General features: G+C 44.4%; 1 protein-coding gene across 1 annotated transcript; it reads left to right on the top strand.

Moving 5' to 3' along the window:
• Positions 1–15,517: 15,517 nt before the first annotated feature.
• Positions 15,518–16,000, top strand: LOC144119056 (uncharacterized). The gene has a single exon (XM_077651786.1). The coding sequence runs from the start codon at positions 15,518–15,520 to the stop codon at positions 15,998–16,000; it is 483 nt and encodes a 160-aa protein (XP_077507912.1).
• Positions 16,001–22,336: the final 6,336 nt, after the last annotated feature.

The raw sequence follows: 22,336 nt of genomic DNA, 5'->3' as shown, positions 1-22,336 counted from the left end.
TGCACATTGCCTCCAAGGGACCCCAGTCTCTGCATATGCACCAAAAAGAGAAAACACTGGAAGTAAAAAAAAATGCCCACTCTGGGGAAGGGTAAGATGTGAATAATTTTGTGCCGAACAGAAAGTTATAATGCCGGTAGCTGCCTAATGAATAAGCAGAACAATGCAGAAAATTTGCCAGCACAGCTGGTGCATTTGCTCCTTCCAAGGTACAATGCAGGAAAGCATGAATATGATTAGGTTGCACGAACTGAAAAAACATGCAGGCGGAAAAATAGAAGCACCTCCTTGCCCATTTTTTGTTCTGTGTCCTTGTCCACTTTGCACAGTGAAGTCACATTTCAGGTATTTACCATGCATAAGAGTTGCAGCTTCATCAAAGTAGGTAAGTCATTTCACACTGGGGAAACCTTCAGTTAAACTGCAGCTCTCTTCTGCTCAGCTACCGGGGTTCCCCACCTTTCGCGAATTGCACAAGGTATCCATGGTGCAGGTGAGCTCATGAGCAGAAGCTGCGAGGAAGGATATATGATCCCACAATCGCTGTGCAACGAAATTATTTGAAATTATTCACCCTGAGAAAACAACGGTGGTTATGACAGAAGTAGAGGCGCACTGGATAATAAGAGACAAAAGAAAGGCGCTTTCGTGTGCGCCACCAACGATGGAATGAAGCACGGGAAGCAACTACACGACGGGGCTTTCAAGCGCAGGGAAACGAGCTCACCGTGCCCCTCCGTACTCTAAATACACCTTCACTTCGAAGCCTTCGTGAAATCAGTTCGCAGGAAGGTGCCGCACAAATAATCGTGATCAGTGTATGTGTGCCGAGGCAGAACCACTTCCAACAAGCTCGAAGACAGTGGGAGAGCAGTGACAATATTCCAACATGCGTGCACGACGCTGCCTTTTTGCAGTACTCACGAAAGTCCGAAGAAAGCTGCAGGGAGGGGTACCGTGAAAACGTGTTTCGGCGAGCTCGGTCATCAGGCCAAACCCACCAAACCACCTTTCTTTGAAACCTCCGCCGCGCTAACCGTGCAGCTGTCAGGCGAGCAAAAGCAGAGTTCAAGAGTAGGCACAAAACAACCACATGACTTCCGCTAACAAAAAAAAAATGAATTTTAGTGGAAATTTAGTGGAAATAGTGGAATTTTAGTGGAATTCGAGAGAATTTAGTGGAAAGTTAGCGGCGAAGGTAACGAAGTAGTCTTATAATTATTGGTTGGAAGTAGCCTAGTAATTCTTTTGATTAACTGTAAGTTAATCTCCACATTTTTCACAAATCGGTTTCTCGTTTTGTCAGCAAAAAGTTGTGTGTAAGGTGTGTGTGTGTGTGTCCAATGCGAAGATGACATAAAATTACTTCTACAAAACGTTCCCGGTGCTTACAGGTCTTTCATTCACTCAGGACAGGATTTACAAAGTGCAGCAGCTTGTTAACTTCGCTGCTCCATGAAGCCTGCCATTTTGCTCTCAGTTTGTTTTCAACAAACTTCATGCAGCCTTTATGCGGCTTGTTTCCTTGTTTTACTTCTCAATACAGGCTTGTGCAAGAAAATGGCTTTTAAGTACGTGCATGGGCAAGAAATAAATCCATCAGTGTGTGTGTGCCTTTTTCTTGTCCTGCGTCTTCGCTTTCGCTGGTTCTTTGATAGAGTATGCATACATAAGCATGACCCTTCTGTTTTCAAGGGGTGGGTAATTTGTTTCTATATAAACACTATTTATGGGGGTTGTTCTGTATGCGCCAGTTGAGACGGAAACTTATGTTTTGTTGATGACTGGATTTTTATGGCGCAAGGGCACCTATGGCCAAAGAGCGCCATGGCACAGGGTATTTTAGATTTCTCACGGTGGGGTCAAAGACAAATTTTCCCAAGCATTTCACACTAAATAAGCCCAGCACCAGACCAGGGGAAAGCTTGTACCTACTGTAACCGGTGGATACCCTGCGGCACTGGGAATCGAACACGCACCTTCCGCATGCGAGGCAGATGCTCAACCACTTGGCCACCGCTATGGTTAAAGGGGTTGGGACATCACATTTTGAGGCTATAATAAGCTTGTTATGGACTTCCTCTGTATGTAAGGTCACCCACGGCGAAGTATTGGATGCAACAAGCGCTTAAAATATATTTTAATTGAGCTCCAAAGAGTCCCTAAATGCTCTTTACCACGTTCGAAGCCCATTGCTAGCGCTATAGGTGGTGACATAGAGCCCTGGGAATGATATCAGTGAACAGCAGTGACATCACAGCACAGTAACGTGACGCACTATGAACGGCGATGCGCTGCTTCGGCGCCTCAGCGGTCGGTGTGCTGATCGGCATATATGCCGTTGCTGAAGCACCAGCCGGAACCTTATATCGGCGGCCGAGCAAAACCTTCACTTCGATGAGACGATGACTATAGTGGCTCTTGTTTACACCTTCTCCGTAATACAAATAAGCGAAATGAGCGACTATATTTCATGTGTTCACCCTTCGGCTCACGTGCAATACGAATGGGCCTAGCGAGTCCGCCGGGTTCGTATGTGCAATGTCGGCGATTGTGGAGAGCGGGTTCACAAGTTTTAGCGAATACAAATTACCAACGAGCGTACTTTTGACAACAGTGACCTGAAATCGAGGATTGCTTATATCTTAGGACGCAAATACACCAAGCGGGAAGCGCCCCTGCTAGGCGGTGTGACCCAGTCTGTCGGTCAATGCTGCAGGCGCCCGCGGCGGCAGCTACAGTCGTCGGCGTCGCTTGAGGGCAACAAATTAAGCCATTTCATTCATCTTAAATGGGCGCCGAACATACCTCTGGATAAAGCAATTAAAATTCAAGTACTGGACATGTCGGAAAAAGCAAAAAAGCAGTTACAACGAGTCAGAAATGCCGGTCCTACGCGTTGTCAACGACCTGGCTATGAAGCGTTCCCCAGGCTGGCGCTCGCATTCTTCGGCGATTATTGCAAAGTTATCGCACTGCGCAAACAAACGCACGACCAGCGTAAAAGAGAAGAGCTTGTTTAACCTAAGTGGGACGCAGCTTGCAATTCATGCCGAACTGACGCGCAATTGCTGCCTGTATTCAGATGCAGATATGTAAACAAAAGTAGCACCGAGATGCAGTCGTCGTCATGGGCGCATTCCTGGAGGAACTACGTACCCGTGCGGTTAATTCTGAATCATGTAAAAAATTTCTGGAAGCATTCATTTAGCGAATACATGGACTGTTTACTAAACCAGCAGCAGATATCGCAATCAGCAGCCACGGGACCCTGAGCAGTCTCGCAGCGCGGCGGCGCGAAGTGAAAACAGAGATGGGTATTGGTTGGTAGGAAAAGTGAGGCATCGTGTCGCTATAATGTGACCAAGGTAAGCTACAGGCCACTGACACAGACGTCCGCCGAGCATCGGCGTCAGCATGGCAAAGTGAAATACAACGATGAAACCACGTTGGCATACGCGGTATGGCGATTGAGATCGGCTGAAGCAAGCCGCTTGGTTTAAGGACTCAGTGTCGTTCCACGTTTGCTTGGCTTTTCTCACCATATCGCCGTGCTGACCAATTAAGTTTGTCGGCAGATGGTTTCGAAAGACGCTGCTATGTACAGCATGTGTACAAGAGCAGACGACGCAGCACTCCGTGTGTCACAACTTTTGGGGCCCACGTGACCAGGGCTGTTTCTCTGCCTTGATTGTGACGTCGCAGCACACCCCCGGCGCTCAGAAACCGAAACCAAAATCGCTCAGTATACATAATGCAATAATTAATTATTTACCGCACATATATGAATTGTGCAGCATGTATCACGCGTCCTGGGGCAAAACGCAACGTTCGAAACAAAGAACAGGCCAACCAAAACTTTGGTGTCTCCACCTATGTTTTGTACAGGATCCAGTCGTTTTAGGTAGGATGGCCTTGCAGGCCTATACAACGCATCCGTAATCTGAGGTAGAGCGTACAACGGAACGGTAGCTTTGAAAAAGACAAATGCGTTCTCGTGAGAGTATACTTTCAGTATATTCGGGGATCGGGACGCTATCTTTTTGAGGGCGTTTATGTGTGGCAGAAGTGTGAGTTTTTTGTGAAAAGTTATTCCTAAAAATTTGGGCTCATCTGTTACTGTATGGGGTTTTATGGGGATTTCCTCCCATTTAATCGCGGCTGACACAGTGCAAAACCGCCCGACACCATCCCGTGGTCGCGTATGCTACCGAGCGCACGCCGACCACGGCGGGCCTTATTCTGAGGGAACAAAGGAACGACACTCTGGCTGACACAAACAGGCATTTATTGCTACAGCAAAAATAATGCCAGCTAGCAACAAAACACGTCAAGGAATCGAGATCATCCGATTCACCAGCACGGTTACGAACGAATGTTCGCTTATGCTAGGGTAGGGGACACTCCGCGGCCAGATGGGACAAGATGCGGGAAAACGTTCCTCCTCACGAGGACTCGCCCCGCTGGTGGACAGCGGAGCGCTGCACCTGAACGTCAGCCCGCGTAGAGCTTCCCCAGCCGAAGAGGATGTGCTCTCCCCCCCGCGTGCGCAGCAATCCCGCCGTCTGTGGTGCTCGTGTCGCTGCGACGCCAGTGCGCTCCCTTGTTAACAAGTTAAAGTAACTCACCAGCGAGGGTGCATCACGGGTAAGCAAACCAAAGGGGGATGTGATGAGGAAAAGTCCCCACAACTGGTAGTGGGACTTCATTCAGATAAAGGGTGGAATCAGTGTGCAGTCCTTTTCTAAGCAAGAACAGAACAGCTACTGACTTTTGCGTGAAAAACGTGAACCAATTTCTATCTGCCCATGTCATTGGTTTATTTACTGTCAGCTGTATTTGCCTCTCGCGTGATGAAAGGCTAGAGGATGTGCAAGCAATCTGGAGGTTACCAAAATGTGTCTCGTCGAGCCATACACCCTCGCTATTAAAAATACACACAACACCAAAGAGGCCCATTAGCGAAAGATTAAAACATGTTGAATGGTTTCTTTGAAAGTTCGGTAGTAATGAGCATGCAAAAATATTGTACATAGGTGCACCGTTCTCCGTTTGCCAGCACTTGAAGAATGTGGGACACACGTGTCCTGCTGCTGTACAAAGGGTTAAAAGACAGCTAGCTGCCAGGCGCCCACTCAGTTTCATACTTTAGATTCACCCCAAAACATAAAGCATTCCTAAATTTCCTGTGGGGAGTTGATTGCTACGAAAACATCGATCAGTTCCCTGAAAACTTCGGTGGTGGTAGAATATGCAAGATCTCTGTCCAGGTGGTATTCCCGAGAGTTGCGTTCTTATTTGCCCGCGCTTCGTGGACAAGTTGACAAATACACTGCAGGAAACCGTTTTTTATTCTTGTTGTCACTAGTGGTAAAAACATTCTTCTTTATAGTTTCGAAAATTTCGCAGTGATTTTTACTAAAAATCATTAACATCTTTTCGAGACCCCGAGATGGAGAAAAAAAAATCCGGAAAAAACATTTTAAGACTGTGGGAATGCTAAAGTATTACTGAACATGGGTGCATTTTTTACGCGTAATGTTTATACAGGCATTGAAGTTCTTTTCTACGAGTTTATGAAAGCCACAGCTTTGTAGAGTGTTCCGGGTGGTGTCATGCGTTGCCTCACAATTTTGATATGAAAGTCGAGGAACGTGCATATGTAGTCGGTTCGAATCCCTGTCACAAGCTAGCCTCCAATTTGACTAGCACATGTAAGCTATATGCAACAACAAATCGTATGAGACCACCCGTAACGCTGCATGACAAACGGTTGGGTAAAAATTTTGGCACGAATGTCGGGTAAACTAGCGCCACATGGAGGTCGGCTAGTGGTGAGCATATATGGACGAACGACATGTATAGGGTTATCTGAAGTGGCGGTGCTCGGCTTGCTGTGTGCGTCATAATGCCTCATGATGACGTCACTCTATTTTGCCACTGCTGGGATTTTTTGTACCATCTGCGAGTACACACAGACACGCCGCCGGCCTTTCTTGTAATGGGACTAGTAATGCTTTCGCATTAACAGAAGGTGGGCAGTACTTTGGTTTTCCCCATGTTAATTTTTAGACCCACCGTTCTGCTCTGTCTGTCTAACTAATTGATCATGCTTTACAGTCCATCTCCTGAGTGACTTGCAAAGCAATGCCATCAGCGAATCGCAGATTACTTCAGTATTCTCCATTAACTCCTATCATGAAGTGGTCCCAATCCAGGCCTCGAAATACCTCCTGTAAAGAGGCAGTGAATAATTGGCATGATCGTGGTTCCTTGCCAGACACCGTTCCTTACTGGAATTTTATTCCCGAGTTTATGGAGTGCTATGGTAGCTGGGCAGTGGTTATAGATATCTTTCAGTATTTTGAGTCAAATGCTTTCTCGTAATCAATGAAGGCTACATATAGGGGTTGGTTATATTCTGCGTATTTATCACTAGATTGATAGGGTGAATATGGTCTATTGTTGAGTATCCTTCACGAAATACTGCCTAATCATTTGGTGGATTGAAATCTCAGGCTGTCCTGATTCTCTTTGCGATTACCTTGGTAAATACCTTGAGGGCATCGGACAGTAAGCTGATCAGACAGTTTTTCAAGTCCTTGACGTATCCTTTCTTATCAATTAAGATAATGTTAGCTTTCTTCCAAGCATCTGGTTCGCTCGAGGTCATAAGGCATTGCGTATACTGGGTGGCTAGTTTTTCTAGCACAATCTACCCTCCATCCTTCAAGAGATCTGCTGTTACCTGATCCTCCCCAGTTGCTTTCCCCCTTTGCACCCCCCTTTTTCTCCCTTTGAAGACGTGGAATCGGCAATGGACAAAGTAAAATCATACTGCACTGTGCTAGTGGGCGACTTAAATGCAAAAGTAGGCAAGAAGCAGGCCAGAGACCAGGTAGTAGGCGACTATGACATAGGCTCCAGGAACAGCAGGGGCAGGTTATTAGTAGAGTTCGCAGAGAAGAATAATTTACAGATCATGAATACCTTCTTCCGGAAACGAATTGACAGGAAGTGGACGTGGAAGAGCCCCAATGGTGAGTCTAAAAATGAAATAGACTTCATACTATGCGCTCACGCCGGTATCGTGCAGGATGTGGAAGTTCTCGGAAAGGTGCATTGTAGCGGCCACAGAACGGTAAAGTCTCGAATTCTGGGGGAGGCGCTTTGATTCTAGAAGCCAGGATGGGAGCATTGCGGTCTAAAACGTACAGAGTCAAGTACCAAGAGATAGATACAGGATGCAGTGCGTGTGGATATTAGGAGGAAACGACTGAACACTTGACAGTTTTCTGTGAAGGACTTCAATGTACTCTTCAAAGTGTCGAGGCTGATTCATTCAAAGAATTGGGGTTTAAGGGCCATGGTGGAAAAACACACTTTAAATGAGTAGAAATAACCAAACACAGGTTATCTGATTGGTGGCAAAAATTTAGGCACGGATGAAATTTCATTTCACATTCTGATGGAGGGCATATGGTATGGCACGTACTGAAGGTGATAGAATTTGTTCCCAATGTGCAGTTTAAGTACAAAATAAAATACTAGTCATGGCCAGGTGGCACGAGCCACTGCCGATGTAAAGGGTTCAGTCTTATCTGGACATCCATCCATCCGGCGGATAGCCGGGTTCACAGTGACAAAGTGCAGAGGAAGACTGCCTATAAATGAAGAACACATTGGTAGCCAGCATTGCGACAACAAGGCAAGCCCAAAACATATGCGTGATGAACAATGGATGACTGCTACTGCTGGAACGTTCAAGAAATGAGAAGTTTGCAGAGGCACTTGAAACAGCCTTCAAATTAACCAAGAAGCTGGAAAGCGTTATGTTACAGGAATTAGCACCAAATGAAAGGTTGGCATAAATGCACACAAGGCATTACATGACAAGCGGAACAGCTGCTGTGCTATAAATGAAGTCTTTCAGTACTGTTACTTATGTTACCAATGTTGATTCAATCCACCTTGCTTTTTTGTTTTTATACCGCTACACTTGAGCTACTCAGGTAGTAAGACACAGCTCAACCGTTATAGAGTGCCTGTTTAAAATGACTTACTCAGACGCGTCACAAGCTGGATATTTCTTAAACAGACAACTTTAGCCAAAAATCATTGTATGCAGTTAAAAGTGTCAAAAAACACCCACGACGATCAGACAATAGGACAGAGCACTTCTTCTCTTGTGTGTACATGTTTTTTTGCACCTTTAATTATTTACAGTGAAAGGCTTTTGACTCGTCCAACAAGTAGTTCTCCTTTAGACAACAAACAAATGCATGCTGAACTTAAAGTGAGAGTAATGCCACAAACTATGAAAAGGTAAATGAATTCGTGTCACTTTGAGAGACAGCTGGTCCTGGTGGCCAGGCAGTTAGAGCTCTCAGCTCCTGAGCTAGCGGTACAATGCAGTTTGAATCCCATCTGCATTGAATGCATTTCGAAGACGGTAAATTGTAAAAGGCACCCCTGTGGCGTGCAACGTCTAAGTAGCATGTTGTGCTAACCGGCGGCGCGGGCCTGGGCCCTTTGATTTTTCTTTATTTTTCTTGCCCATTCTAACATGCGTATGTTGAAGAACCACAGGTGGTCTAAATAGGTCCAAACTCCTCCGTTACAGTGTCTCTCATACCCCATGTGTTGCTTTAGGTCTTCGAAACACAAATATGCAATAAAAATTAGCGCTATGAGACAGGAAAAGGGCACATTGGGTGAGGGAACAAACGTGAGTAAATGACACCTTAGTTGAAATCAAAACGAAACACGCATGGACAAGCCATGTGAAGCGACGACAAGATAACCTACTGTTCATAAGCGTACTGGACTGGATACTATGGCAAGGGAGGTGCAGCAGGAAGCAGCAGAATCAGGTGGATGGATGAGATTAGGAAATTAATTGGACAGAGGCATTTCTCCTTCACAGCCAGAGTGATGACGACAATGATTTCAATATTCTCCGAGCACGAGTGCTTTCGCCAGACGCTAAAATATGAAGACGGAGATACATCAGAATAAAAGAAATGGGATGTCAAGCAGTGGCCTCAAGGATGATGCAATCGCTACGATCTTTTAACAAAGTCCATGATAGGTTTATCGTTTATGGGGCCTTAACGTCCCAAAGTGACTCAGGCTGTGAGGTTCGCCGTAGTGAAGGACTCCGGAAATTCCAACCTCCTGGGGTTCTTTAACCTGCACTGACATCGCACAGTACACGGGCTTCTACGAAATTTGACCGCCGTGACCGGGATCGAACCCGCATCGTTCGGGCCAGCAGCGGAGCGCCATAACCAGTGCCATCAAAGTGGATCGGACTGCTTCGCCGCCTATACTGCAGTAGCACCGTGCTGGCGTTCTTTGCCGATGCCCACTCTGAGCCTGTAAAGGTGCAGATGGAACTAAAACAAGGATGCCCATGTCGCCGGTCCTATACATGTTTTACATGACAGAGCTCGAGTCAGGGACGCCGGAACAGGGGGGGCCAAAGCCCCTCCTCCAAGTATTCTCATGAGGTGGCTCAGCCCCCCCCCCACCTGAATTCCTGCCTTGTTTACATTTTTTTGCTGTAGCCTAACTTAGGACCTCCGCGTTCCCATGATGTCCCTGTAGGAAACTCACGTTGAAGACTCCCCCAAGTCTCTGCAACAGGCATGAATTAGAGTGCTAGCCCTCATTTTGGTTTTCATAGAACGGCAATTTTAACAATAAAAACACTCTGGCACAGGTACCAATTCACAGTAGCAGCAGAAGCAGGGAGCTTTCGCTTTTCCTTTGTTAAAAACTGGCGAAGTTCATTAACGTATGCGAAGAGAAGTTTTTCCGGGAGTCCCCATCACCGTCGTCTTTGTGAGTCGGATGTGTCATCGCACAGCGTGGTGCACGAAAATGGGGGAGACCAATCTTTGCCGTCGCGAAGTGGCTGGTGGGCTGTTCGGCTGTTCATTGTTCGGGTTAGGGGTACGGAGGGGTGAAGAGAAGTTGGCGCGACGGTGCGGGGTCAGTCTAATTTGTTCAGCACAAAATTCTAAGGAAGTTTAGTACGAGTCCACTCCTGCCGTCACGGAAGCAAAGCTCGTTTCCTTACATTTCCTACCTAACCTCTACTGCGGTGCTACAGGAGGTTGACAGCGGTCCCCCTTTCTCGGGGCCATCTTGAAGTCAAATTGCGATATTCCAGATGTTACTCAGAAGGGGGAACCTGACTGCACAAAGAACGCGAAAGTGTCGTCTCGGAACGAGAACTTTTAGTTGGAAAACAAGCCTTGCGGAAAGCTGACTTACAGATTTTTCCAGATGGTCCATTAGTGTGCAGTAGTTTGTCGCATAGAGGGGACGTCGTGGAAAAGCACGTTCAGCGAACTCCTCTCCTGTTCAAAAATTCAGTCGTCAAAATTGGCAGACGAGGAGGCTTTGCGCATGTGCAGGACGTTACTGGAAAAGTGGTCCATTCCAGTGGCTATATATATAGAAGCGCTTGGGAAGGGCCTTGGAATTCGACCTTTAGGGAGCTTGGCGGAAGCTTGTACCGCGATCAAGGAAAGCCGGCGCCGTTTGTCAACCTCCGTGGACAGTTCCAGCCTTTTTGGGGACTTCTTCGGTTATGTACCGCTCTATCTGCGCTTACATTATTATTATAGTTGAGTATGCCTGCTTAGTCTTGCTCCTTTTGAAATAGAAAATTCGTTAGACATACAGGTTAAATGCAAGAACTGACAGCGCTGCAGGTCATCATTAACCACTAGTATGGAACAGAGAATCCATGGTGCTTGTTTTCTTTATTGCCATGGCTCTGTCTTATTTTCAGCCAAATATATTCTTTGTCGAAATACAATTCTTATTTCAGCAACATTGTTTTGCAGTGCATGCAAATAACATAGGTTGTGTTTATCTGCAACTGAAATATTGAGCTCAGATATCCCGTTTAAAAACCCTTGACAGTCCACATGAAATGGTTCGTGTTTGAGCCGTGTGGTGGGGGAATTGAAGCAATCTGAGTGATGTGAAAAAGACCCTTGCCCTCACCATTTATATTTTGGTCTCTGGAGATGTTAGGCTTAGAAGTAAACCATATAGTCAGATGACTATTAACCACAGCTGAACGGTACGACAAAACAGCGCTGACGGACGGGACGGAAGAGAAGACAGACACCAGACACCAGCGCATGTGTCTGTCTCCTCTTCTGTCCCGTCAGTCAGCGCTAATTCGTCGTACCGTTCAACATGAACCAAACAGCCCAACTCAGCCCTCTCCTTGGAACACAGCTGTACACAGGCCCTAAGTTGACGCATGTATATGAAACCTTATTTGCCATACAATAAATTTCCAGAATGAAACAAAAGCACAGTTTGCATTTAAAAGGTGACTAGTCAAATTCCAGGGAAAAAATCTTAACTGCTCAAACTGGTTTCCATTTGGTTACAGCTGGAATCAACTGGGAATTGTTCCATAAACCAGTTGGGAACTTTCGCACACATCCATGTATATAGTTTATTTAAATCTGAAAGGCAGGTATTGTGATTCAAAGCTGCACATGGGCTATAAGAGACGCCATAGCGAAGGACTCCGTATTAATCTTGGCCAAATGGGTACAATGTGCGCATACAACGCACAGCCCATGAGCGTTTTTGCATTTTCTCTCCATCGAGATGCGGCCACCATGGCCGGGACTCGATCCTTGTGCTCAACATCCTTGGGCTCAGCAGCCTAACGCCATAGCTAGTGAAACCACCGAGTAGGGACATGAAAATGTGAGGTTATCTTATACACCATAATAAGGTATCCTCAATGCACATACTATCATATGCCACAGCGATAATTTTTTTCAGTTAACATGCAGCACTGCATCGGTGACCACATTGTGCTGGCTCATCGGCGTATCAAATCTGGCAACTGCAATCAGCAGCTATGACACTGTGACCAAGTGATGGTTCACAAAGACAGCTCGCCGAAAACCGCGCTGTCCACTGCAAAGCAAGAGACAGAGTGGGCCAGTACCGCTTCTTCCCTGCATTTTTTCATGTCTGTAAAGACATTTCTATTTTTACCATCGTGATCGCACACACAACGGTTAGCACTACCATCACTGCTGCCTCACCAACAACGCCTCTACCGTCGCTGTGCGAAGGATTCATGATGCATGCCGAACAACCAAAACGTGCCCGAGGTTTCGTGGTGAACACAAAGGTAAACGCATTTCTCTGCACTGCATGCGCAGGAATATGATGATGCACTGACACCCATGGAAGCACCCAAAACAACGGCTGCAGCGGTTCGCGCTGGTAAAATGAACTAGAGCCATTGCGCTCATGGAAAAGTCCCGTTTTTCTATCCATGGGAAAGATCATAAGCGGAAGTAGCGGAAGTATGGTGCCTAGCATAAGCCAGTGAAGGAGAATGATTTGGCTTGATGCGAATCTAACCGGAACTACGGGTTCTTTCGCATCCGTTTTTTACATGGCCTAACATCACTCCTTATATAAAAAAAGAACTTTTTGTGTGTGCTCGATTAGTTTCTCAACAATTTGTGAGTGCTTTTATGATGTAATTTTTACTAATTAATTAAGCTAAAATGCTGTTTTTTCCCCCCATGTTTCGCGGAGTCCTGAGCAGTTCAACCAACTGAAACCATAGAGTTAAAATACTATTGAAACAAACGCTGGGCTTTGCGGGATAGCTATGTAAGCGCTTTAGCTATGTAGGCGCTTTAGTATGTAAGCGGCATAATGGCCAACAAACTTTTGAGTTTTAGGGCTGTTCTTTTCATGCCTCCAAAATTGGCATATAAAATTTGTACGTTTCGGAGGCTCGCGCTGTCCCCAGGGTATTACACCCAAAATGCCGTTACCTCCAGGCCGTAGCCACGTGCGTCAGCTATGTCAGCATTGTTGATCGGCACCATTTCCAGAGGTGCATAAATAAAAATGGAAAAAATAAGCAAATAAAAACTTGATTCAAATATAGAAGCATAAAGTTTTGTTGTTTTTAAGTCGTAAACACGGCAAGTAGTGAGCGCCTTCTCATCACCATCTCGAGTCAGGCCAGATGCCAAACAGGGCCAGACAGATGCACGTGTAGGTAGCATGTCAGCGTGGCACTGGTGGTATGCTTTTGCGGAGTGTCCGTGAATGCATTGAATGCACGGTGCATTGAAACAGTGTTTCCGTGTCACTTGTATTCACTAGTGTATTAATTCCAGTCTTCCACGTAATGTCTGGCTCCCAAAAAAAAGATAGACAGTTTCTTCATACCGGCTCCAAAGCGCACATGCCTATGAAGAGGAGAATCTCAAGGTACGATATCTTACAGTTCTTAGTATTTCATCCCGACTTCCATTTTTGTCAATGCATCCGTTCGAACACACTTTTTGCTTCTTCGCTTTTCCTGGTCGCTATTAGACGGTGCTTCTTCTGCAGAAATCAGCCCAGCCCGTCCCGACAGCACGAACGCCGTTGATGTTCAACCAATCGGCAATGACTCTACCTATCATTCCGAGCTGTCCCTACCATCCGCAGACTGCTTCGCGGGTAAGCATTTTCAATGTTTCCAACCAAAAGAAAAGTTGCCTATCTGCTATGCTAATGTTAATACCTTGTTATACATCGATTCGGGAAAATGTTGAGGAAACGAGTTTGAATGTTTTAGAAACCATTCACTGAAAATTGGAGAAGGAGCCCGGTGTGAAAAGCAAAATGTGACCATACCATACGTCTTTGATTTCATTTGTAGAAGCTCCAACACCGAGGCCTTCACGTCGAACAGCAGGAGGAACCAACTTTGATGAAACAAGCAATGTGCATTCGCTTGCCTTCGCGAATTCAAGAAAAAGATCGAGGGAGGATAAATCAGCGCTGTACGACTGTCGGTCACTTCCAGCCAAAATTTACAGGTTCCGCAGAAACCGAGGCGGTAGATCGTGCCAACATGATTGGTTTTTGTGATTTCCTTGGCTTTTTTATGAAAGCAAGAGTGACGTAGTCTTGTGTCACGAGTGCCGTCGACATTCGATGAAAGAGGGGACAGTGCTGGAAGTATGAAACCAACTTTCGTTAAGGTTGGTTTTAATAATTGGAAAAAAGTTATCGAGAAGTTCCAGTCACATGAAAAGAGCAAATTTCACTCGGCCTCCATGACCAGAAACTTGTCATGCCAGGCAGGCGTTCCTGTTTTGCGTCTCCTTTCGCAGCAATACAACAAACAGCAGCAGGAGGCCAGGGCAGCACTTCGTGCCATAGTTAGCTCTGTGCACTACCTCTGCCGCACAGGTCAAGGTCTTCGACGACGAGGTAAATCTGATGGAAATTTGCTCGATTTGCTCTACAAGAAGTCAAAGGATGTCCCGGTCCTCAAGACGTGGATGACTAAGGGAAATAAATGGGTGAGCAGTGACATGCAGAATGAGCTTACAGAGATTATGGCCCATAGTGCGCAAGGAGAAATTATAGAGGACGTGAAGTCTAGTCCATTTTTTGGTATCATTGCTGATGGAACAACCGATGTAAATGGTGACGAGCAGTTCACCTTTGCGTGCGGTGGGTGCAGAGCGAGAATCTCAAAGTTCGGGAAGAGTATCTCGGCCTGTATAACGCGCCTGACAGTAGATCTGAGACCCTATACTCGGCCATCAAGGAGATAATTTTGCACCTCGGCCTGGACTTTCACTGTGTACGAGGCCACTGCATTGATGGGGCGGCGAATATGTCCGGTCGTTTTTCGGGTGTGCAAAAAAGACTTAGTGATTATGGGCCACGGTCATTGTATGTCCATTGCAGTAATCACTGTTTAGACCTGGTAATGCAAGAAAGAAGCTAGCAGGAGTTGTGACATAATTGCAGATGCCCTTACCACTGTTAAGGACGTTTCTAAAGCAGTCCTCGACTCCAAGAAGCGCAAAAGTGTTTATGCTAACATAGCACTTCCTACAGGACGCGAGTCAGCTGTGGAGAGTGGATCAAGGCCAAATAACTTACTGCCACTTTGCCCGACACGATGAACCGTTAGAGTCAAGTCGATGCAAAGATTCGTTGAGAATTACGCCAGAGTTCAAGAGACACTCAAGGAGCTCCTGCAGACACGAGGTTCAGTGACCGAAAGCAGCAAGGCTATTTTTAGAGGTTACGATCGGCTTTTGCAGAAATTTGAAACCTTGTTAGGTATCCACATATCCGTAGCCTTCTTTGGGCCTTGTGAAGAATTAGCAAGGGCTCTCCAGAGCTGAACATATTGCACCGCAGGTGCAAAAAAGGCAGCAGAGGCTCTCTGCGAGGCGATCTCCCAGTTGCGCTCTGAAACTGCGTTTGACTTGAGAAGCTTTGGCAGCACACAAGCACAACAGCAGTGCGCCTAGGCCTGAAGAAACCTTGTATGTCAAGGCCGACAAAACCTCCTGCGTGGTATGAGACGACTGATAGACCTGTCCAGCCAGTTGCACTTGACGTTAAGGCCGCGCTGCACAAGGAGTATTTCGCTACTGCTGACCGAATCATAAGTGAAACAAAACAGCGTTTTGAGCAGCCGGGCATGGAACAGCTCGTAAAACTAGAAGACATCTTAACCAGTGCCGCTGTATGTAGTCGGTATACAGCAGATGAACTAGAGGCGGCTTTGGGAGTGCATGCAGCTAATTTTGACTTGTGCAGACTCTCGGCGCAGTTTATGCTATTATCAACTCTTCTAAACGGGGCTGATTCTACCACAACTCTGGGCATTTTGGAGATCCTACAAAGAGAATCGCAAAACATTCGCGAGTTGATGGATCAGGTCGTGAGGTATGCTCAGCTTTTGTTTTCTATACCAGCGTCTGTCGCTTCTGGGGAACGCTCTTTTAGTGCTCTGCGCAGAATCATAACGTATTTGCGCAACCGAATGACTCAAAAGAGGTTATCGCATCTTTTGATTTCGCATATACACAAAGAAAGAATGGCGCTCCTATGTTTAGACGACGTCATAAGGGAGTTTGTGAGCAGAACAGCGGAGCGAGCAGCAACCTTTGGTCCTGCCTAAGCACCTAGAAAGAGCAGCACTGTCCGAAATGTCTGTTGCTTGCGTACATTATTGGTAACTGTATACATGTACTGTAGCGCGTTTGCTTGTACTGTGGTATTTAAACTGTTTTATGTTATGGTTTTGTTCATGTGCAAATGCCTAAGTATATAAATTTGTCAAATGTCAATAAATATATGTGCACTGATAATTCATTTTGTAATTTTTTCTTGTTAATGCTTGTATAATATGCACCATCTAGCGATCAAAGAAACACTGCATAAGGAAAACAATTTTTTTCAAGCAGTTAATTGTTCTCTCTCGAGCCAAACTAGGATTGTAATAGCTGAAAAACCTAGGTACATAAAAAAAGACAAGTAAAAAGAAACTTGTTCGAGCCCCTCCCCCTGAAAATATTCTTCTGGTGTCCCTGATTCTTACCAGGTGCATGATGTATTTCAGAACACTAATTCCTATCACTATAGAAAACAGCAGTTTCACCACATCTGTCCAGGCGTGCAGCTTCTTGTATATTGACACCTTATCATTCATACTGTGTGGTTAGTTCCTATAGATAGAAGTGTACACGTTGATGCACGAAATGAAACACCACACAGTCCTCACAGCCCTGGCCACACTCCACAGTGACTTGGAAATTGACACCATTCAGAACATAGCGAAGCCTTTCGTCTACAAGTTGCAGAAAAAACTGATGTTCTCTGACGGTGACATGTAGACACCTCATGAGCGCTTGCACAAAGCCACCTTAATTATGGCGGTTGCCTTTTTGGTCTGTGTCAAAGTTCTTCTCACCTGAAAGAACCCAAGGGCATTCCACGCTTCTCAGGCTTGTTCAGCTTGCTTAACAAGCGCTAGGACCAGATTAGGCGATTCTCGCAAGTTTAAATGGACACCAAATGCCCCTATTCATAACTTAGGAATGGTAACTCAAGTCTGGTGCACAGCGAGCCTGACAGTCGACTCTGCGACTTGGAGCTCCTTGGTAGTGGCCCTGATCGACTTTCTTGGGTCATCATTCAAGATGACTTGCAGCCGCTGCAAAAAATCACGCATTCTGGTGAGATCTGACAGCTTACTGTGCCTTTTTCTTTTCCCCAGAGATGCCATGTCACTGTCAGAGCACATCAGCTCTTTCCACACCTCGTAAACGAAAGCCTTCGTTGCATTCTGAAAGGTGGCAATTTCCAAGTCACTGTGAAGTGCAGCCAGGGCTACGAGGACTGCATGGTGTTTCATTTTCTGCGTCAACTTGTACCCTTTCGTCTTGGAACAAAGTGCGCAGTATGAATAAGCTGTCAATATATAAGAAGCTGCTTGCTTAGATAGATGTGGTGAGACTGCTGGTGCCTATGGCGACAGGTAATAGTGTTCTCAAATACTTCACATACCAGATAAATAACTTTTTTTTGCGAATTGTACTAATAGCGTTCTTGTTATTCCAAATTCATGCGACACTCCCCTGCTGCATGCTTCATCTCTGCCTTCACATTAAAGTCACCTATCAGCAATTTTGCTGCATTTTTACTTTGTTCACTGCTGCTTCTATGTGTTCACAGAATTTTTTATTAAACTAGTTATGACTCTGTCTATGCATAGACATTGACAGACTTCAACTTGTACCTCTTACTAAATCCAAATACGATCACTACCACTGTCTTCTTGGTTGTGAAGAATTTGTTGATATTCCTAGCTACATACTTATTTATTAAAATCCTACACTTAGTTCTAACTTCTTTCATAAGCCATGATAGCAAAATATGTACCAGTCCTTTAACATTGTATATGTGTCATCTGTCCTAACTTGGCTAGGACTATGGCCTATTATTATCACCCCTCTGAAAGGTGACACATCTATGAAAGCTACAAAAGCCCCACTGCACAGCTTAGAAGCTAGCCCTTGGGCTATTACACAACCGTCTGCCGAGACCATGTTTATATACTTATTGTCTTCTTACATTGAAAACGCTTCAAATATTCCTCACAGTAAGCAGCCTGCAATGGGGGAGGACACATACTGCTAACATTGCAGCGTCTAGGCAACGGTGGCTGTGGTCAGTCCAGCACCCTCCTACCACCTGCACCATCCCAGTAAATGGCACACTCACAATAAGTAAATAAATGTACTTGCTTATCTGTCCAGTGTAACCCATTCCAGAAACAAACGTATGCGTTTCTTGTTTTTTTCTAAACACCTCAAAAATATGACAGGATGTGTGGGATTTCTGCAGTGTTTGCTGCCTCTGAAAAGTTGTACACTTGTGTTCTATCAAGTGCAAGAGTGAGAGCAATGGCACAAAACGGCATGCAATGCACACAGTTCCCAGCAGCATAAGTGCAGTCTCTGGCTTAATGTCCTCAAGGCAGATGTTGGCGTGCACAGACAGGCATACAAATAGTGAAAGCAATGAACAGCAGTAAAGGCAAAGGTAGAGGGGAGCTACTTGTCTGGCTAATGTCACCATTACCGATGCACCTATATTCTGCAACACATTTTCTGCTGTTTCAGGAAGCAGGCTAAAACAAGGAGTTTGAAGACCTGACAGACACAGACACTTATTACTGACTTGATTATTGCATGTTTTGATAGTTTAAGAATTGCAGCGAGTGCATAGCTGGCTTCAAATTTTTTAAAGTGCAAAAACATTGCCCTTATTTTTGTAGGACCCAGATTTCAAATGTCACTTCAGCCTATCGCAGCAGTGCATCAACGAGATGACTAGAAAGAAGTTACAAGACAGAGTGCTTACCAAGCCAGACCAGTGCCCAATTCTGTCAAAAGGATGTGGGTGCCTGGCTAGGGGAAGTATGCCAGTACAGGCACTGGGAAGGGGGCCTGCAAAGCAGATTATAAAATGCTTTAAAGGGAAAGAATACAAATATGGTTCTAAAGTACACTGCGAAATCATAACTTACACAGAACTCTGCAAAATAAACACATTCTTGGTGTGTAACAGTAGTTTAATTTCCTTTGCTTCCTTTATTCCCTGAAGGGTGGAGGTAAACAAACAACATAGTCTATGGTCCTTGCTCTATTTCCACCTGCACTAAAGTTGCACATGAAGTTGTAGGCTACGTTCAGCAAGAGGGTTAGCAACTTTTAGTCACCACATAAAGCCATGCACCGTGATCAAAAATACATTATTCTATGCAGCTGAGAGAAGGCTGTACACAAAAGCTCAAATTATTTCCTTGTAAAACACCAACATAAATACATAAATTTTCTGACTTCCACAGAACAATAAAAAATTTGCCTCCCAAAATACTTCACCTGTGCCTTCTTACTTTTTCACTGCAAGCTAAACAAATAACCATCATCTTAGTTCTGAACAGTGACTAGCCATCCTGTAAGAACATGATAGCATACTCTCGTTCTTTCATTGTGTGGTATTGCAAGATAACAATATGAATGTCTTCAATGGATGCAAATGACAAATAACAGAATCACTTGATTATCACCAAGAATTGCTGAAACTGCACAATAATTATGAACAGGTGCTGGTTTGCCGAAGTTCTTTTCTGAGCACCACCTGACAGGCCTCAGAACTTTCGGCGACAGAATTTATATAATCGAAGTCAGTCTCGAGAAGCAACTGAGAAGAGACTAAACAATCCAGGGCAAGAATAAAATATTATAATGGCTCTGTTAACATTACTAAATACAGATATTTTACGTGAGCTTACTTAACTGGTTTCCAGCCGTTACTTCAAATACTGCCACTTGTTCTGCAGTTTGTCGGGAAGCTTAATGAAAACCAAACAATTTTAAATTTCCCATTGATGTTAACTTCTAGAAATTTTTAACAAAAATGATGGCAGTCAATTTTGAATGCGATCAAGGGAGTGGTCCAAACGAGTAAGGCACACAATTAAAATCTGACATGGAAATGCATCAAAAGATGTTATTTACTGTGGATACGTTATTCTGTTGCCTTTAGTACCAGGCACAAAATGGGAAGATGTGCCAAAGCCTCAAAAGCATAAATAACCATGCAGTGAATGATCACAAGATGCTTACCCTCTCATTCAATAGACGTATGCCTCAGTTTATGCCATGCTGCCTTGAACTGCTAGTTTCAAGAAATCATTTACCTCATCCTCTCATTGTAAAATTGCACATACAGCTTCCATGCATTGGTGTGCATGTGTATGTTGTCGCCACCTGCCCTGAACCCAGAGTGATGCTTCAGTATGCAATAATGAGAAGGAGACCCCTAGTACAATTGATTAATACCACCAGAACAATAATTTCAAGATAAGCATTTTTACTAAAGGACTCCTTTTTTCTACTCATATTTCTTGTGCTTATGACAGCACATTTCCGTTCTAGTACATACACAGCAAGTGCTTTCTTTACTTCCACTTAAAAAAAGGTACTAATAAAATCCCCCTAAAAAAAGAACTCTGGCATGAGGGCTGGTGCCTAGTTTCACATAAATATATTCCATATAGTGCCCAAGAGTTCTGTTCACCACAATCGCTTCAGCAGAATGAAGAAGAATGAATTCATGCAGTGAGAAAGTTATTTCTTTTTGCCACCGCTACTACGAATTAACTGCACCTTGTGAGAAGAGCTGTGAAGTTCTAATAATACTCCTGTTACAGGCTGTTTATGTCTATAGAATTGCACACTACCCACCGTGTGTTGTCTGGTTAGATTTTCTTTGGCCTGCTGGAGGCACTGTCAGCAGCTGTTGGGACTTGAAAACTGTTACAAGTAAAACAGTTGAGAGATGAGAAACACTAAAAAAAATCCCTACATTGTGCTTTTGAAGACTGTATAAGAAAACTGTAGTTAAAAATTCTTCATTCTTTCTGACAATGCTTGATACCTCTGTCTTGCATGGGAGATTAACAAGGTAAATATTTAACGATAAGATCAATTATCTTTAAATATTTACCTTGTTAATTTTTCATTAATGAACACCTCAAATTAAAAAAAAACATCCTCTGTGCTGCTTGCTTTCGGTGACTGTTGGCTTCCATCATGTATGTCATAACGAGCACCTCTTTTCCCTTCCCTTGTCTGCTCTATCATAAGTATGACTTAGAATTATTGGTATTTTGTTTCATGAGAACACTGCTTCATATCACATATAACTGTATCAGCACGATATGTGAACAAACAAGCTGCATTACACTATGGTAAAGGTAACTCCCGATTGTAATACTGTCTCTTGAATACGTCGTGTCACTGACATAACTGAAGAAGCCTCAATGTACCTGGAATAAATTAATGATATGAAAAGAAAAAAAAAGCGTATGTGTACATGCAGGCCCCTGTCAGCTATAAATGCCAACAAGGCCTGGTGTTGGGGACCATGCATCCGGATTCTCTTGTGTCTGGTGGTCGGCTGGGGAGGTAATCCTGGCTGCCGAGGTGGAGCTTGTGTGCCGTCTGAAGTCCGGGGCAAGTTGGCAAAAATTACAGGACTGCACTTAAGTCTGCTTAAGAGCGGAAATGCGAAAGCCTTTTCCTTTCCTCTCTTTTTCCTCCATTGTTCATTTCTTAATTTGTTTAATTTTATTATTTGAAGTTTTAGTATCTTTTTATTTATTATTTATTTTCTTCCTTTTTTCTTTTGCTTTTGTTTATTTTTGATTTGTTTATTTTTATAAGTTCTAAATAAGTTTTCTCACGCATTTACGTCGTATTTCATCAAATCACTCACAAAAACCCGCTTCAAGCACAGCATTTTTCTTTATTAATTCAATTAACTAAATACAATTCATCAACCAAGTTATTCCCACTTGAAGATCTACTCATGCACTACCCACAACAATCAAACTTTTGCACATTTCTCTCCACAGAACGACGTAATCGTGTGGACAAAATTTGCTGACACTTTTTGCGGACGCGACATAACATGCATATAATGCTTTCACATTAAAAAGTGGTCTACCATCGCTTCTGTAACGAGAGAATGGAACAAGGGGCAGGACAGAAGAGTCTGCGATGTCCAGGAGGCCCTGACGGCAGGGGTGAGTGCAGCAAATATATGACTGTCTTATACAAAACGGCATTTTTGCACAATAAAAAAAAATGTATGCTATGAATGCTCATGAAACACAGTGGTGGCATCCGCAGCTTCTTTTGTTTTGAAGCAAGCATGCAAATGCTACGACACAAAAATTTCGGAGGCAGACAAAACACAAGGCTGCGTTTAGCCAGGCCTTTTGAATATTGAGTCGCTGTCCTTTGTGGTTTGTTCAAAATAAATGCTGTGCAACCCTCTGACATTTACATTACGCTGCATATTTGATTTGCACACAAAAGAACAGTTCAGGAAACGTGCCTATTGCATTGCAGGCTACTAGTTTAAACTCAGGCAGGCAGTA

Source organism: Amblyomma americanum, chromosome 1 (assembly GCF_052857255.1).
Source record: "Amblyomma americanum isolate KBUSLIRL-KWMA chromosome 1, ASM5285725v1, whole genome shotgun sequence".
Taxonomy (NCBI): domain Eukaryota; kingdom Metazoa; phylum Arthropoda; class Arachnida; order Ixodida; family Ixodidae; genus Amblyomma; species Amblyomma americanum.
Note: the sequence above shows the minus strand (reverse complement) of the source record. Positions and strands in the feature narration are given on the sequence as shown.